The sequence below is a fragment of the Mustela putorius genome, unplaced genomic scaffold, assembly GCF_011764305.1.
Source record: "Mustela putorius furo isolate JIRA1106 unplaced genomic scaffold, ASM1176430v1.1 tig00000129_pilon_pilon_pilon, whole genome shotgun sequence".
Taxonomy (NCBI): Eukaryota; Metazoa; Chordata; class Mammalia; order Carnivora; family Mustelidae; genus Mustela; species Mustela putorius.
This window is the reverse complement of record NW_025421290.1, coordinates 52,562,276-52,579,796: the sequence shown is the minus strand read 5'-3', so window position 1 is coordinate 52,579,796 and position 17,521 is coordinate 52,562,276. Positions and strand designations below refer to the sequence as shown.

At 63.4% G+C, this 17,521-nt stretch overlaps 1 protein-coding gene across 5 annotated transcripts in view; it reads right to left on the bottom strand.

Annotated features, from left to right (window-relative positions):
- PACS2 (phosphofurin acidic cluster sorting protein 2) overlaps window positions 1–17,521 on the bottom strand; it is a 52,666-nt gene that overhangs the window by 22,139 nt on the left and 13,006 nt on the right. For all 5 annotated transcript variants that reach the window (XM_045074566.1, XM_045074562.1, XM_045074563.1 and 2 more), the window contains exon 2: window positions 141–228. In XM_045074566.1, the coding sequence (XP_044930501.1) occupies window positions 141–228 (88 nt within the window). The remainder of the gene's footprint in view (window positions 1–140; window positions 229–17,521) is intronic.

Sequence of the window (17,521 nt, the reverse complement as noted above, 5' to 3'; positions counted from 1 at the left end):
CATTTTCCCCGTCAAGTGGCAGGGGCAGAGGCCCCCCTGCATCCCGGGGCAGCCGCAGGCTTGCCGGCCCCCGGCCCAGGGGAGGGTCCAGAGGTCGGTGTGCTGGCCCCTCCCGCCCTAGGCAGCTGGGGCCCCCTCACCTGCATCTTGACGGCAATCACCACTGAGATGAGCTCCTTCTCCAGCTCCTTGAACACCACCAGCTTCTTCAAGGTCAGGCTGCACAACCTGCCAAGGGCAAAGGCTCAGCGGGGACCGCACCCTCCTACACCTCCCGGAGCCCCAGGAAGGCCCCATCCTAGGGAGCGCTGGCCTCCAACGTGGCCCCCTCAAGAGCCCTTGTGGGGGGCGGGTCGGTCTCCCGCCTGCGGGGCGGCTCCGGGCAGGTCTGTGGGCAGGCAGGCCGGGAGCCCGCAGGGACCGGGTGCCAGGTATGGAGCCCCTCTCCCAGCTCCCGGAGCACAGGCCTCTGCACGCGCCGCCCCATGCCCCCCCCCCCCCGACGAAGTCCAGGATCGCAGCCCGGACCCCAACTGGCCAGCCCTTCCCCGGCCTGCGCAGGGTCCCTGGAGACACCAGCAGCTCTCCGGTCACCCCTCTGCATACGCCCACCCGCAGCGCCCATGTCCCTGAGCCCAAGGGGAGCGTCCATGAACCCTTGTGCTGGCGTCACCACTCTAAGCGTGGGGTGCAGGCGGGGCATGAGGGCCCTGCCCAGGGGAGGCCTGGGCCTCGGTCCTGGTCCTCATGTCTCGGTCCTTGGCTGGGGAACAGCAGCGGCCGTGCCTGCCTTGCAAACTGGCATGCAGGACTGCTTCGCCACCCGAGGCTTCATGGTCCCAAAGGCGGCAGAGCCACCCGTCCAGGAGCCAGGGGAAGAGGAGCCCAGGGTCTGCGCAGGGCAGATGCCGCAGCCAAACTGGCTGGGCCCCGCCTGCAGCTCCTGGAAGCCTCGCTCACTTTCCCGATCGGATGTCAGCCCAGTGCTCACGGGGACAGCAGAGCCCCACCCCACCCACGCAGCATCAAGCCCCAGAGTCACACAGGTCCCACTTGGGGCCGCACACCCCATGCCCACCTGCATTCAGCCAGCAAGGTCTGTGTCTACACCCGGAACAGGGGGGCAGATGCTGCTATGGCCCCTCTTCTGAACCAGAGACCCAACACTCCTCTGTCTGCCTCAGAGGAGGCATGGGGACAGGGGCACCAGAAGGAAGACCCCGGCCCCCTCAACTCCCCGTTCTCTCTATCCAGGCAGCAGGGAGCGACAGGACCAGGCCAGGAGCTCAGGTCTGGACACAGGGCCTGGGTCTACTCAACAGGGTGGCTCTGGAAGGTTTCATGGGCTCCGTGAGCACCTGCCGGCCGCCCACGGAGCAGAGACACCCACCTCCATCCTGGGCTTCCTGAGGAGACCCCGCCGACATCCCAGGCATGAAATGAAGAGCCCACTATTCTGTGTTTTCTTAGATTCTGTATTTATCTACTTGACGTCCAGTACTTATGTGGCCAACAGACGGCCAGGGCTGCTTACAGCCCTCCTGGATCCAGGGCCCGTACTCTGAACCCCTCCTCGTCCAACCCTCAACGCCAACCTAACAGCCCCCTGCCCTGCACCCCCGGGCCCAGGAAGCAGACAACCAGGAGCTGCTCCTGGCTCCCTGTGCCTCAAGGTCCACCGGAGTGACTCCGACCAGCTGATCCGGAGCTGATGCCTTGCCCGCAGAAACCCCGGTGACGCCTCTGGTCTGGGCCTCACCTGCGGTCCCTCTGTCCCCGACTGGCCCCGGTGCCTCCCCACGGCCCCGGGCCCGGCGCCTCCTGTTCTGGGAGGCGGTGAACAGTAAACCCTCTTCTCACCGGCACTGACCTGCCTTGCCGTCACGCAGTCCCCCTCACAAACCAAGACCAGTGCAAACCACCGACTCCCTCCCTGGGCCCACAGCCAGCCACGGTGCAGCACTCGGGGCCACGAGGATGCCGGGGGCAGCACGTGCCCTCAGCGGAGCCCAGAGGAGCCAGGAGACAGACACGAGGGCTTCCCCGGCCAGCAGGGCCCCTGACTCGGGCAGAAGGACAGCTCCAGGCTGGGGACAAACAGCCCCTGACCCGCGGGGGCCCATGGGAAGCGCAGCCCGCTCCACCCGCCAGGCCACTCTGGCTCTGCAGGAAGTGAACTGGGAAGGAGAGAGAGTGCTGAAAGCTGTGGCTCACGGGGACGAGCGCCCACGGGGACCAACCACAGCCCGGCACAAAAGAGCACCAGCGCTCTGAAGAGGCGCCGGGGTGGCTCCGTCGGTGAAGCGTCTGCCTTCCGCGCAGGTCATGGTCCCAGCGTCCTGGGATCGAGTCCTGCCTCGGGCTCCTGCTACGCGGGGAGCCGGCGTCTCCCTCTGCCTCTGCCTGACGCTCCCCTGCTTGTGCTCGCTCTCTGCCTCTCACTAATAAATACATAAATATTTAAAAAAAAAAAAAAAAAAAGAACTGAAGTCGTGTAAAGTACGTTTTCTGATTACGACGGACTCATCTAGAAATCAATCGTGGGGGCGCCTGGCCGGCTTGTCGGCGGAACATGTAACTCCTGATCTCGGGTCATGAGTTCGAGCCCCACGCTGGCCGTGGAGCCGACTGACAACAGACAAAAAGAAATCAATGGCGGACAGAAGGCCAGAATCACCAACCAGTCCGGGCCGTAAGCAGCACACGGGCCCGGGAGGAAAACTCGAAGGATCCAGAAATACTTTGTGCCGACCTTCAGTGAGCTACAGCTCGAGCCCCGAGGGCGGCAGCCGGAGACCTCCCGGCGCTGACCCCGGAGCCTCACCTCAGCAGGCAAGTGAGCGCAACAAGGGAGCAGCCAGGACAAACAGACGCCCCGGAGCGGAAGGCGGAGAGGCCACCGGGAATAAAATACCAAACGGATACAAAGAGCTCCCCACAGGCTCTTTCGGAAGAGCCATGACAGTGATGACGTCTCTCGCCCAACAAAGAAAAAAGAGAGGACACCATGAGCCCCACCAGGAAGGAAAGAACCCAGATCGCACGGGGGCACGGAGGGGCAGAGGCCACTCGGCCGCCGCCGCGGGTCAGGCCAGGCGCTTGGATGCCACGTACCACGACGTATCGACCCGTAACCGCAGCGCGGCCGGCCGGGCTCGGGGAGGCCCTGAGCATCTGAACAGCCTCATCTACCAAAGAAATTGAATTAGTAGCTTTAAACCTTCTGAAGAACAAAGCTCCAGGTGGGTTGAACCAGATATCCAAGGACGAAACAACATCAGTTCTACGTAATCTCTTCCAGGAAACAGACACGGGAGGATACTTCTCAGCTCATTTTATGAGGGTCAGGAATGACCCTGACTCCAACACCAGACAAAAACATAAAAAAAGAAAACCATAGACCAATATCCCTCTATGAACACAGACGTAAAGATCTTCAAGAAAATATCAGCAAACTGAATTCACTGTAGGTAAACGTAGCGGCTCCTACACCGACCCAGCGGGGTTCGCCGCGGGCAGGTCGACGCTGGAAACCAGTCAGTGAGACTCCCCTCATCCACAGGCTCACTGAGACAAATCATAAAAACTCCTCGAATGGGGGCGCCTGCGGGGCTCAGTCGCTGGGCTGCCTTCGGCTCGGGTCGTGGTCCCGGCGTCCTGGGATCGAGTCCCGCATCGGGCCTCTTGCTCCGCAGGGAGCCTGCGTCTCCCTCTGCTTCTGTCTGCGGCTCTGCCTGCCTGTGCTCGCTCTCTCGCTCTCGCTCTCGCTCTCTGACAAATAAATAAATAAAATCTTAAAAAAAAAAATCTCCTCAAATGATTTTTAAAAATGGTGACAAAATTCGACTGCACTTGTGATTAAAACTCTTGGTGAACCAGGGACAGAAGAGAACGTCCTGACCAGACAAGGTCATGCCGGCAGCAGGACGGCCCCCCCACCCCAGGACCCGGAGGCAGAGCTGCGCCTTCACACCCCTATGGCACGGCACAAAGCTAAAGCCTTGTCCTGCGCAATAAGGCAAGAAAAGGAAATAAACGGCAGAACGGAAGGCGGCTCCGCCGCTGGCCGCTGCCTTCAGCTCGGGTCGTGGTCCCGGGGTCCGGGATCGAGCCCTGCGTCAGGCTCCCTGCTCTGTGGGGAGCCTGCTTCCTGCTCTCCCGCTGCCCCTGCTTGTGCTCCCTCTGTCGCCGTCTCTCTGTCAAGTAAATAAATGAGATCTTCCAAAAGAACGAACACAAGGACTGGAGAAGGAAACACTCAGCTCAGCTGTCTTCTCTGCAGACGACGCAACAGTTTAGAGAGAAAACCGCCCAGGAAGGTGCAGGGTGTGGAGCAAGCCCCCAGAACTCATGGGCTGAGCAACAGCAACGATACAAATCCAACGTGTGAAAAGCAGTCCCATGTCTACGCACTAGCAATGAACGATTAGCAGTCAGTTTTTAAAAGCTCCCATTTATAACAACTCCAAAACAGAAAGAGAAAACCTAAACTTAACACGGCCAGCGCAGGACCTGCAAGCGAGCGCAAGGAGCCAGCGCAGGGTCAGCGGGCACAGGGGAGCCGGGCATCAGCACTCCCCAGACTCCCCAGGCCGGATCTACGGTTCAGAGCCGGGAACCCCAGCACGACACTGTCGTAGATGATGACAAGCTGGTTCCTAAGTGTGTGTGCGACGGCAAAGGACCCAGGATACTCGAAGGGACTTTGGAAAGGAGACACAGGGGAGGCGGGCAGGGGGCCACAGACGCAGGAAATCAGGGAAACTGGACGTCATCAAAATTTCGTGAAAGAGGGCGCCTGGGGGGCTCAGCGGGGTAAGCCGCTGCCTTCGGCTCAGGTCATGATCTCGGCGTCCTGGGATCGAGTCCCGCATCGGGCTCTCTGCTCAGCGGGGAGCCTGCTTCCCCCTCTCTTTCTCTGCCTGCTTGTGCTGTCTGTCTCTGTCTCTGTCTCTCTGTCAAATAAATAAATAAAATCTTAAAAAATTTTTTTGTGTGTAAGAGTAGCCAGAGAAGCTAAGTCTGGGATAAAATACTTGCAAAGTGTATATCCGACAAAGGGTTTGATCCAGAATATATAAAGAACCTCCTAACTCAACAGTAGGAAAATCAAGACCCCAATTAAAAAAATAGGCCACAGATTTGCAGACACTTCACTAAAGAAGACACACGGACAGTAAGCCAGCCCACGGAGAGGCGTGAACAAGCCATCGGGAGCGAGGACTCGCGACCTCGAGCTGACGGCGTGGCTGACAGGCACTACATGTGCTCCCGCGAGTGTGCCCCCAACACCGGACTGCTCGGCACACACGTCCACGCCAAGACTCCACGTGGACCCTCACGGTGGCTGTGCGCAGCTGCCCAAGCCTGGAGACACCTGTCACGCACAGAGGAGGGACCCGGCCCGCCCACTGCACCAGGAGGCTGCCTGGGGACAAGGGGGGCAAAGCCCCGACGGAGACAAGCACACACACACGCACAGTGGCCCGCGCTGGCCCCTCACATGGGAAGAGCGCCCAGATCCAAAAGGCTGGGCCCTGCACGTCAGGCCACCACCACGGCGTTCTGGAAGGCGCGCACCAGCAGCCCAGGGGTGCAGCAGCCACGGCGGGGGGGGGGGGAGGCTGCAGTTCTGGGTGGGACCATCCACGGTCCTGAGCCTGGCTAAGAGGGTAACAGGCAGGTCGGGCTGCAGACAACCATGTGGGTAGCTGAGCTCTGCTCTGAGTGTATCAGTCACCAGGCGACCCGCACGTCCCTTCTCTGGGATGGGCTCTCGCCTCTCAGGGCCGTCGCGAAACCTGCTTCTAGACAATCTGTCTGGGCAGGGGCCGTGGGGGTCCCCTACGGGCTGCTCAGAGCCTTCTGTCTGGGAGGCCTGGTGGCTGGCGTCCCCTCGTCACAGGGAGAACTCCAGAGCCCGGGGCAGAGCCGCTGGCTTTCTGTCGGACGGAAGGGTCCGTGCAGCCGCCCTGGGCGAGCTCGCCGCGGCCCAGAGCCCGTCTAAACGAGCACCCGCCCGCCTCCTTCCGTCGCGTCCCCCGTGTGGCGGGAGAAACACCAATGAGTCACTTGGATTTTCCTTTCTTTTTTTCTTCCTCTTTCTTTTTTTTTTTTCAATTCTAAGACACATTCAAGCTGATGCTATTTGTGCAAACAATATTTAAAAAGCACAAAAAGAAACATTTGCAAACGGGCAGAACACACGACGTTTGTTTTTATGCGAGACCGGCTCCGAGAGCAAGGCCTGAAGGCTGGAGTACAGATCAGGGCCCAGGACGAGATTTATTGCCTAATACTTGGCCCTCAAGGAAATCATGAGCAAATATACTAAAAAACCCCACAAACGATGATTCATCACTAAGCCAGGGCTGTCACTGTGTAAGACGCCCTGTAACTGTACCAGACTCAGCAGCAACAGAAGAGGAAGCCGAGCGTATCCTAAACCCACGGTCAGTGCACCACGCCGCCCCTCGGTCCCCCCGACTCCTGTCCCGGGGCACCGGCCCCACACGGCAGGCTCGTGCCTCCCTCTCACATGACGTCTGCTCAGAGGAGTGCAAAGCCAGCTTCCACAGCGAACCCTGGAGAAGCAGCGTTCAGGTCTTCTGAACCCGAGAAGTGTGGGGCTTACAGAGAGATCACGGTGATGCCACGAAACCGCAACATTCCTGCTGTATCCCACAGCAGAGATTAACAAGTGTTTTCCGTGCTGACTTGAGATCTTTTCAAAGAAACCGGGGCCAGAACCACAGACGTACACCGTGTGCTTCCCGCGCCCTCCCTTTCCCTCTGCAGGAGCCATCCTCTGGAGGGGCCTCCTTCCCGGGGGCTGCCCGCTGTCCCCAAACCAGCCCTCCTCCGTGTTACCTGGGGGTCGACTTCCCAGCCAGAGGCCAGTCTTGCCAGGCGGGCAGCTGGGCGAGGCCACTGCGGGGGATGAGGTGTGTGTGTCACCGCCGGCTTGCTGCCTTCTCCAGGCTGCAGGGCGCCGTCTCCACGGCCGCCTGGGACACACCTGGGACGCCAGGCGCTGAGGCCAGCAGAGCCCTCGGGGCCTGGGTCATAGACACCGGCACGGTTATGCGAGGCAGCCGCTGGCACCGGCTCGGGCTCGGGCTCCCCATCGCTGAAACAGCAGCTGCGCGCCGGGCCATCGGGCATATGCGGCCATGCCACTGCCTCTTGAGGCGTCTGGTTCATGTCCCACTATCTACACGTCCGTGACATGTCCCTTCCACGGAACAGCCGTGCACGCCCCTGCCCGCCATGGCCTCTTCCCCGAGCAAACACACAGCTTCTCCATCTCGCCCCGGCGGCCCCCAGGCTGCTGCCAGCGACCCGACACGGCCGACGTGCTCCGGGAATGCACCTGCTCCGTTGCGGGAGCCCCGCGGAGGGGCCCAGTCGCAGGCTCCCAGCTCCGCGCCCTCGGAGCCGGCCAGGGCCCTGGCGCTGTGCTCCTACTGGCCCAGGGAGGTGCTGACTCGCATACGCCCTGTGTCACGGTCCTCCGGTGGCCACCAGCGGGGCAGGTCCCCCTCGCACATCTGCTCTCTCTCTCTCTCTTCTTCCAACGCGCCTGCCATCACGATCGGCGCCTACCCTGACCGCCTCACTTCCCTCAATCTCCGGACGAGGGGACCGCCGGCTCCAAACACGCCGTCCGGGACGCTTCTGGCGTTAGAAGTCCCGCGAGTTTGAGACGGCCGCCGCGCAGCTCCAGACAGCGACAGCCCGAGAGAACGGAGTCTTTGGGTCTGGGGTGCCGGTGGGGTGCGGGCACGGGCTGCGGCGTGTGCGTGTCCCGCGCCCGTCTTCCCACGGGCCGCTTTCCTCACAGACTGCGGAGATCACCCCAGCTGGAGGCCGCCACACTGGGGGGGCGGGTGCGCGACGAACACCTTTGTGATTTACGCTTCGGGCACCCCGTCCCCACAGATCCGCCTGCGCGGTCACAGCAGGGCGCTCGGCGAGGGGTGCGACAGCCGCCTGCTCCCCCCGTGGGGCCCGGGCGTCCTGTCCTCTCCGAAGCGCGCCGTGGTCACGCGTGGGCCATCGTGTGCCCCGGAGGGCGGCCTGCACGTCTGCCGGCCTCGTGTGGTTCCGCCGACGCGGCTCATCCCGTCAGACCCCGTCCCGGGCAGCCGTCCCCAGCGCACGCGACGCCTCGCAGACGCCGCGCCCTCGCTCGCCGACCCCCGGCCCCGCCAGCGCCGCGGGCGCCCGACCTGTGTTTGGGAGAAGCGGGGTCTCCGCACCCCTCGCTCAGCCGCTTCCTGTTCTCGAACGCGGGTAGACGCGGCTCCTCAGAGCGTCTGACGTCCTGGGTTCACCTCACTCCCAGGGAGCGACCAGCTGCTTTTAGGAATAACATTTCCTTTTGTTTTTAAAGGTTTTATTTGTTTGTCAGAAAGAGAGCGGGAGCATGAGCCGGTGGAGGGGCGGAGGGAGAGCAGGCTTCCCGCCGAGCAGGGAGCCCCATGTGTGCCGGACCCCAGGACCCCAGGACCATGGCCCGAGCCGAAGGCAGAGGCTTCCCGCACGGAGCGCCCCGGGGCGCCCCCACATTGTTCTTCTCTGCTGCAGGTGACGCCGCAGCAGACGGACACCAGCACGGCACTGAGCCGTGGTCCTGCTGCGGAGGACACACACAGCTTCGCCTCCACCTTCAACCTCTAACTTCCGCAGCATCTCACGCGAGACAGGACTCAATTCTTCAGGATTTGGCAAAGTTTGGGCGCCTGGGTGGCTCAGTGGGTTAAGCCTCTGCCTTCGGCTCAGGTCATGATCTCAGGGTCCTGGGATCGAGTCCCGCATCGGGCTCTCTGCTCAGCGGGGAGCCTGCTTCCCCCTCTCTCTCTGCCGGTCTCTCTGCCTGCTTGTGATCTCTGTCAGATAAATAAATAAAATCTTAAAAAAAAAAATTTGGCAAAGTTCACCAATAAAGCATCGGATGCTGTCTGGGAGAAGAGGTCTTTACGTGAGCGAACCGCAGGGTAATTCCCACCCTCTCTGGCACCAAGCCACTTACTGATTCCTAATCGCACGAAACCATCCCATCAAGCGTCATCTGACCTGATTCGCCCTCTCTGACTTTTCCTGGGTCCACTCACCCGTGCCACGGTTACGGATGCACCTGTCTCCCTTGGCCACGTCCCCCGGAGCCTGAGCCCGTCGCCCTTGCCCAGGAGTGGGCCTGTGCGTCGTCCACACTGTGTCCGTCTCCCTGAGTTTGGGTTTAGTGTCTCGGTTGCTCTATTTTTCCAGACTTGTGCTGCCCTTGCTGTGGCCCGAGCTGGAAGACGCACCCACGGCACAACACCCACTCGGTCCCTGACCACGAGGCCTGCCAGGGCTCAGGACGGACGCTGCCACAGGACAGCAACATGGGCTTCTGGACTGCAGGTGGTGGCCACTGTCCCACTCACAAGGGCGACCTCCTCGCCACCTCGGGGCTCAGGAGGGCGGCCCCTGTTCCGTTCCATGAGAGCCCAGCCCCAGTCCCACGTCCCCCACCTAACGACGCTATCACAGCTATCCCTGTGTCTCGGGGGACAGAGGGCGTCTCGTGAAAGGTGCCTCTGTCCTGGGAAGGGCGTGCCTGGACCTGGGTGTGTGAGGGACCCTGGACACCTCAAAGACTAAGTCCTTGAGGTCTCTGCTTCCTGCCAGCAGGACTGCTGCAAACACTGAGGGACACACAGGGACAGCCACACATCCCAAAGACCCGGCAAGGCAGGGGCCGAGGAGTGCCTGTGCGAAGCCGGCCGTGACGGTCAGCAGAGGCGCCCACGGCCCAGGACAACGGGCGCCCAGGCTGGGCTGTCCTTGGGCTAGAGGCGGGTGCCAAGCCCCCTGCCCCTGGGTGTCTGTCTCTCCATGCCAGCTCTGGGCGCCGTGGCTTCCGCATGTTCTCAGGTCAGGGGTCCTCACGGAGGGCAGGAGGACAGGCCTTTGGGGAAGTCCTCCCAGCCCGGGGCTGCTGCGAGAGCTTCCCGTGCCGAGGCCACGAACAGAGGCTGGACCATTGGGTCATGAGGGCATCTGGGGGAAGAGGAGGCGCTGGCAGGGTCGGAGGGACAGCAGCCGGCGGGAGGACAGGACGACGCCCTAGGAGTGGGGATTTCGGAGGCTGGGCCATGGCCACTCTCGGGGTGACCCGTACCAGTGAAGGCAGAGGACCTGGAGGGCAGGCAGGGGCCAAGTCCAATGTGGGACTGGGGTGAGGCGTGGGCCCCTGGGTAGGTGGCCAGTGGGCGGGCCCGTGGGGGGAGCAGAGCACCCCATGAGAGGGAGGGTGGGGTCGCAGAGGCCTCCCCTTGGGACACCCAACAAGGCCCTACAGGCTGGATACACACAGCCAGGGGAGAGAGGGCCGGGTGCTCTGCCCTGGGGTCAGGGAAGGTGTCCCGGGAGGGCGAGGTCAATGAGGCTCCCCCAAGGCAGTGACACGAGCGGTGGGGAAGAGGCGGTGTCCCGGAGGCCCTGCTTTTGGGAGCTCTTCGTGAGTTGCCGAACAAGCGGCACTTCAGGAAGCTCACCGACACCTGGTTCTGCAAAACTTTCCTTACATGCAAGACGGGCCGGGCATTTCCACTTTCACCAGCGTCGCGTGCTTGAAGCCATGCAGGGGCTGCTGGGAGGTCGTCCGCCCACCCCCCCGAACCCTGGGGACCCACATGCGTGCTCCCCGCAGGAAAGGGACACTGGGGGTTGCCCACGGCCCACTCCTGCCAGAGAGCCGGCCAGCACCACGCCCTGTCGCCAAACAAAGACCTAGGCTCACCCACCTGCAGAATCTCAATTCCACACTTGGAGGGCAGAACCCCAAGTCGGGAGACAAAGCTGGAAACAGCACAGGCGAGACGGACCACCCCCCAACCTCACGTGTGACACAAACCAGAGACGGTAGCCCAGGGCCCGGCTGCCCGCGGGGGTGTGTACACGGTGGCCAAGGAGGCGTCCGGCGCCCAAGCGTCTCCTTTAAGCCTCTGCGCTCCCCAGAGCCTGGGCAGCAGTGGGGTCCAGGCGGGGCACGACTGGAGTCCCTCTGGCTCCAGGGCGAGGGACAGAGGAAGGTCAGTCCCCACCTGAGGCCCTCTGGCCAGTCTGACGCTTTGGAGACCAGCCTCACTTGGAGCAGGACCCCAGCCACCCCCATCCCCGGGGCCGCTCCCCGGGTCTCCAGCTGGGCCCAACCAGACTCGGAGAGGGTCAGCGCTGGCCAACACCATGGTTCCTGATTTCAACTCACCGCCCCCTGCCCCGTGGGGTGTGAGTCTCCTCGGTGTTCTTTTGGAGACGGTAAGGCCAAGTGTAGCTCAGTTTTTATTGTGGTAAAATAAACATAAAACTTTTTTTTAATTATGCAGCTCGGTGGCAGTAAGCACACCCAGTGGCTGCACACCCACTGCCACAGCTCCAGAACCTTCCGTCTTCCCCGAGGGCCACTCCGGCCCCATGCATGCTCCGCGCCTCGCCCGACCCCCCTGCACCCCAGCCCTCTGTGTCTGTGCAGACGGACTCCTCTAGGGACGTCCGGTGAGGGGTCACAGGGTGCCTGTCCTCCTGCGAGTGGCTGAGGTCAGTCTGTGCGATGTCCCGCGGTTCAGCCTCGCAGGGGCAGGTGTCGGGACTTCCTCCCTTGAAGAAGACCAAGGAGGCGTCCACGCGCGGACGGACTTCTTCCACTCACCCGCTGCAGAACCCCTGGGCTGCTTCCGTGGCCTGGCTACTGTGAGCCACGGAGTGCGTGCTCAGACCCCACGGCCAGGCCCTGGGGCCAACACACCAGTAGCGGGACTGCCGGGCACCCCATGCTTAGCGCCTCGGCGACCCCCTGCCCCGCGCCAGGTCCCGCGCCCGCCCACGGTGCGCAGGGCTCTGCTTTCGACGTCTGATCACAAACCTCTGCCACGAGGAGCCTTCCCACCACCCCGAGAGGAAGGCAAGGCTGTCTCCCCCGACTGCCCCCCAGGCCGCCCGGGGCGTGGGAGACCTGTGCTCACGCCCCGCCGAGGACCCTGGGCAGACAGGGCGCCGACAGGGCAGGAAGGCGATGCTGCCCCTCGGGCCGGAGGGGCTGCCCGTGGACGCAGGCAGTAAGGCTCGGCCCGAGCAGCCTGCAGCGGGGCCCAGACCGCGGATCCCGCCTGAAGGAGCGCCAAGGGCCCCCCTGCTCTGCGCAGAATGTTGGGGCTCCTGCTGCGGGACCCCAGGCTCTTAATTCTTCTGTCCACGTCCACCCTGTTGCCGCTCCAATCTGTGGTTCTTCTCAGCGTTGTCTTGCTCCCCGTGCCAGGCTTTCTGTCTGCCATCACGACGGAATGTTCCGGAATGTTCTTTCTCCAGAGCCTCCCATTCCCATGTGCCAGCTGCAGGCGTGCGCCCCCGTTGAGTTCTGCCACCTGCTCTCCCTCACTCTGCTGACCCTGGACTCGTGGCTGCCGCAGCCCAGAGTGGGGACAAGGAGGCCTCCGGCTCCGCCCTCTGCCCCGAGCCCCGTGTCTGGGCCCCTCGGCCAGCCGCCCACCCAGCCCAGCGGACCGGGTCCTCCTCCTGGGGCTCCAGCCCCTCCTGGCTTTGCTGGGTTTGGGAGGAGGCCCCCGGGCCCGTGTGCGCGCACGTCACCAGCTGCGGTTCTCTACATTCTGCCGAAGGTGACAGCTCCCAACCCGCAGCCTCTCTCCCGTGTGTGGCCGGAATCTTCATGACCACCCATCCTGCCCCGACTCCTCTCCATCTCCTAGAAGCGCTGTCCTCCTGGCCCTGCTCCCATCAGGCCCCACATCACCTGCCCTGCTGTTCCCAGGTCCTGCTGGCATGGAAATGCCCGGTGCCCGCCTCCACCCAGCCTCTGGGCAGGCCCGACGGGCGGCGCCACCCAAGACCTCCCGCGTTCTAGCCCAGGGTCCAAGCCAGTCCCCACCTGCTTGTGGTCCCCCCACGGCAGCAACCAGGCCCGAGCTGCAAGGTCACTGCCTGTCTCCCTCCTCGCGGAGGGCACTCGGAGCCGGGAAGTGCTCACCGCCCAACAGCAGGACCAGCCCCAGGGCCCAGCATGCCCGGCACAGGCAGGCAGTTCTCGCCGGGGAGGAGGGGCCAGGTACACCACGCCGCAGGGAGGAAGGCACAAGACCCCAGCGCAGGAGACCCACTGGTCCCGAGATGCGAAACGTGGACGTTAGTGCAAGCTAAGTCAGACAACAGATGCAGGAAAACAGCCGCGGGCAGACAAAGGACTAATGTCCAGGGCACAAAGCCTCTTACAGAAGCACAACAAAAAGACTAACATGGCCAGAACGTGGGCGACAGCCACAGAGGCGGCCCACAGAAGTGCGGACCGTAACCCCAATGACCTCAGGCTCCAGAACCTTCCAGGGCTGCTGTCCAGCCCCTGCTGCCTGGAGCCCTGAGGCTGAGGGCAGAGCAGGACACGCACGCGCCCCCCTCCCCCGCCACCGTCTCACTTTGAAAAGCTCCAGCCACGGGAAAGTCCGTGGTTCCAGGAGGGCACTGCCCCCAAGCACCCACGGACACCTCCTGTGCACACCCAGGATTTCCGGCCAAACACCCAAGAATGAGTGAGGGCAGCAGGACCCCAAGGCCCCAGGGAGCACCCCCCAGGAGAGGGGGCTGTCTCCCGAGATGTCCACGGGCCCAGACACCTGCCACGCGCAGCACACCCCCCGGCAGGTGCTCCCGGGGCCCGCGAGCCTGCGGAGGCCCCAGTGTTGGCAGCACCGCAGACCAGCTCCCCTGCCCGCCACCTGCTGGAGCCCAGACCTGTCCTTGCCGTCCGTCCACGTCACTTGTTGAGGTGAAGTACATATGATGTAAAATTAGCCATTTTATTTTTTCTATTTTTTTAAGATTTTATTTATTTATTTGACAGAGAGACAGAGACAGAGACAGACAGCACAAGCAGGCAGAGAAAGAGAGGAGGAAGCAGGCTCCCCGCTGAGCAGGGAGCCCGATGTGGGGCTCGATCCCAGGACCCCAGGATCATGACCTGAGCCGAAGGCAGCGGCCTAACCCACTGAGCCACCCAGGCGCCCCAAAATTGGCCATTTTAAAGTTTTCGAATCAGTGGCACTTGATACGTTCACCGGTAAGCAATCAGCAGCTGTAACCCCAAACGTCTCATCACCTACAGAGCTGGCCCAGCCCCTCGGCTGCCACCCACTGTCCTGCCCCAGACCTGGCAGACACCAGTCTGCTCCCGCCCCATGGGTCCTCCTGTCTGGACGCCCCAGGGACGGGAACCACAGGGCACATGGCCTTTTGTGCCTGGCTTCTCTCCCGAGCACGTTCCCCAGAGCCGTCCAGGTTGCAGAGGGCAGAGAAACGGCCCCGTACCCCAGAGGCCTTGCTCGCGTGTTCACCCGCTGATGGACATGTGGGCTAGTCACACCTTCTGGTGACTGTGCAGGGCACCGTGGTGGACATTCGTGAGGGAGCCTCCACTGTCTGAGGGGGACAGGCTCCGAGATCCCCAATGGGTGCCCGAAACCTCGGCAGTTTTCCCAACACGGACAGGATACGCTACGTCGGGCCTGACGGCTCACAGCCGCGGACCATCGGAGAACAGTGGTGCAGCCGCACTGCGAGGGACGCTCTGGGAACGTGGTCTGCGTACCGTCCTGTGCCACGCCCACCCTGCCCGGGGTGACGTGAGTGACGCTGGTGTGGGACGAGCCTGAGGCTGCCGCTGCCCTCTGACGACGGCGGGCAGCCGGGAACCGAGGCTGCCAGGAGGGGACGCCGCGCAAGCTTCCGCCGGACGCCCGGCCCCGGCTCCGCCGAAGGGTGATTCCATGGGGCGAACTAGTAACCCCACCAACCCACTGAGGGACTGAGCCCTGCTCCAGGGCGGCCGGCACAGGGCACCCCATGTGGCCAAGGAGGGGCCCTGCCAGGCCTGGCTCCGAGGATGGCTCACAGGCCTGCAGGGCACAAGGGGGGTGCAGCACGGGTTTCTGCGGAACAGACGAGCGCCCGGGCTGGCCCTCTGAGCCGAACGCTGACTTGTACAGTTTCCCTCCAGGCATGGGGGAGGGGTTGCCACCGCAGCCACGCGTGGGGACATTCCTCCGGGGTCCCAAACGCGCTGAGTGTGTGTTTGGTAGGACGGAAAACTAAGGGGCCTTTTGTGTAGAGAAGCTGACCCATCCGTGCAGTCGTGTGTCTGCCCTGGTGGGAGCTCAGGCTCTGCGGTGGCCACTAGCCAGGGGCCCCCACGCTCCCGCCGCCCCTCGGAGCTCAGCCAGTCCGAGAGCGGGCCCCCCACGCCCCACTCCAGGTGTGCCAGGCCACAGAGCGGTGTCCGTGCGAGGCTGGGGAGGTGAGGCGCGGGGACCAGCGGCTTCCTGTAAAGACACACCAGCGACATAGAGCGGTGGCTGGACGGTTCGTCAGAAGTTCTGCACCAGGCTGAGGGTCCGGTTCTGCCCATGTCCCTAAGCACTGGTCACCCTTCCCCGGGAGCCTCTGGGGACTGCCAGCTCCCAGCGGCCAGCTCGGCCTTCTCTGATGTCTCTGGTGTGAGCCTTATTGGGACAAGGCTGCTTCCTGCTGATCAGGAGGCAAGGTCAGAGGTGTCTCCACTGGCCAGCACATGGGGCCAGGAAGGCCTTTGTTGACGAGGCTGGGAGCCCCGGGAGGGAAGGGCAGGAGGGCGGCTGGGTCCCTGTGAGCCCACCTCCTGGCCCCAGTCCGCCAGCCTGCCCACAGAGGGGCCAGAGGAAGGACGCAGGAGCCAGTCCCTGAGGGAGCTGCTGGTGTCAGTGGTCCGCGTGGCCACCCGAAGGGAAGAGTCTGGAGCCTGCGGGGAGTACCGTGTGTCTGCTGGGAGGTGCTCCAAGCAGCCCTGGGACCCCCAAATCTCCAGCCAGCCGCAGCTACGAGACCACTTTCCACAAGAGTGTTGGCCGTGGGCCACCAAACATCAGGAGCTCTCCTCCTGGGGCTGCGTCCCCCATCGCTGACCCAGACCCGGCCCCAGGCATGCAGGTGCCCCTCACCAGCCACTAGAGGGGAACACAACCCCACCTTGTCTCTGGCAGGTGAGCCCCTGCCCAGCGCTGTCCTGGAAGGAGGCTTGCCCAGTCTTGTCCCAGGCTAGCCCAGAGAAGGAGCAGGAACGTTCCCTGCAGGGACAGCCAGCCCATTCTAGGCCACACGGCCCTCAGTGATGGGCCGCCACAAGGTGTGGGGCCCACGGCTGACCGCGGAGTGCCGTGCCGTGTGCAGCCCCCCGACACAGGCAGGCTCCGGGGAGGGACAGAACCAGCCCCCGCTGGGCATGGGCTGCGGCCACCCGGGAGGGCACCAGGTGGTTCCAGGTTGTCGGTAACGGGAATGTACATGGGGCAGCCTGAGCCCCCGGAGGAGAAGGGAGGCAGGGGGTCCCACGAGGCAGCCCACGGCTGGGAGCCGGGAGCAGACAGAGCTGGTACGGTCCACATGGGCCTGACCCAGCCGAGTCCCGGGCTCTGCCAGGCCCCGGGTCCACGCGGATAAAGAGCAGCGATGTTGCCCACAGACACGGTCGGGGGAAGGGGCAGCGGAGACCTGCGACGGGGCAGGAGAGGTGCGCCCCACGCTGGGGGTACCCCCCAAAACGCTGGGGGGCAGTGGGTGCTACAGACTAAATTCTGTTTCCCAAGCGCATGTCGAGACCCGACCTGCTGTGTGACGGTATGAGGCGGCCCAGGCAGGAGAGCCCGCAGCTGCTGGACGGACACTTCCGCGGGCACGGACCCACTGCAGCCACACGGCCGCCTGCAGAGCAGCCTCCCCGAGGAAGCCCGGGTACCCGGAGGCCCACAGGGAACAGCAACCCTACCATCACGGGGTCGGGTGCCCCACCTGCCCGCTGCGCACCCCTGCTCTCACCCACAGCCGGCTCTGGCTGCGGCTTCTGCCCAGGGCTCCTGAGTGTGCCCAGGGTTGCCCCCCAACAGCACCCACTGGCCAGCAGGGGCCCCTGGAGCAGGCCTGGGGGACATGTGCACCCCCCACTGCGTCAGGAACGGCCCGCGGAGCCCCCGGATGATGAGGAGCAACCCACGCGCTCGTGCTCGTCAGCGTCCCCAGGGCAGCTCTGACGCCATCCAGGGAGTCGCGCCCCGGGCACCAGACCCAAAGGAAGCCCTTCCGAGGACCTGGCAAGACACGATTTCCCCCGAGGAACCGGGAGCAGGCTTGTCTCGAACTTCTTGAAACCACCACAGAGCCCTGAGGCCAGGACCCTCAAAGGGCTGAGGGCAGGAATCTGGGAGCCCTGAGGCTGGTCCCACTATGCACAGGGGACAGGGGCCGGGCGGCCCTTCAAGGTCCCTAAGCGTCCTTTCCACACAAGCCGGCAACAGAGGAAGAGACCAGAGAACACGCTTCCTGGAGGAAGTAAAAGAAGCCAATCGACCTTGATCAGTTTCTGAAGAAAAAAATGACCAAAACAGCAAAGGAAAAGCAGAACAAAGATAACCGACGTGAGTGCAAATCCCTCACTGCCAGT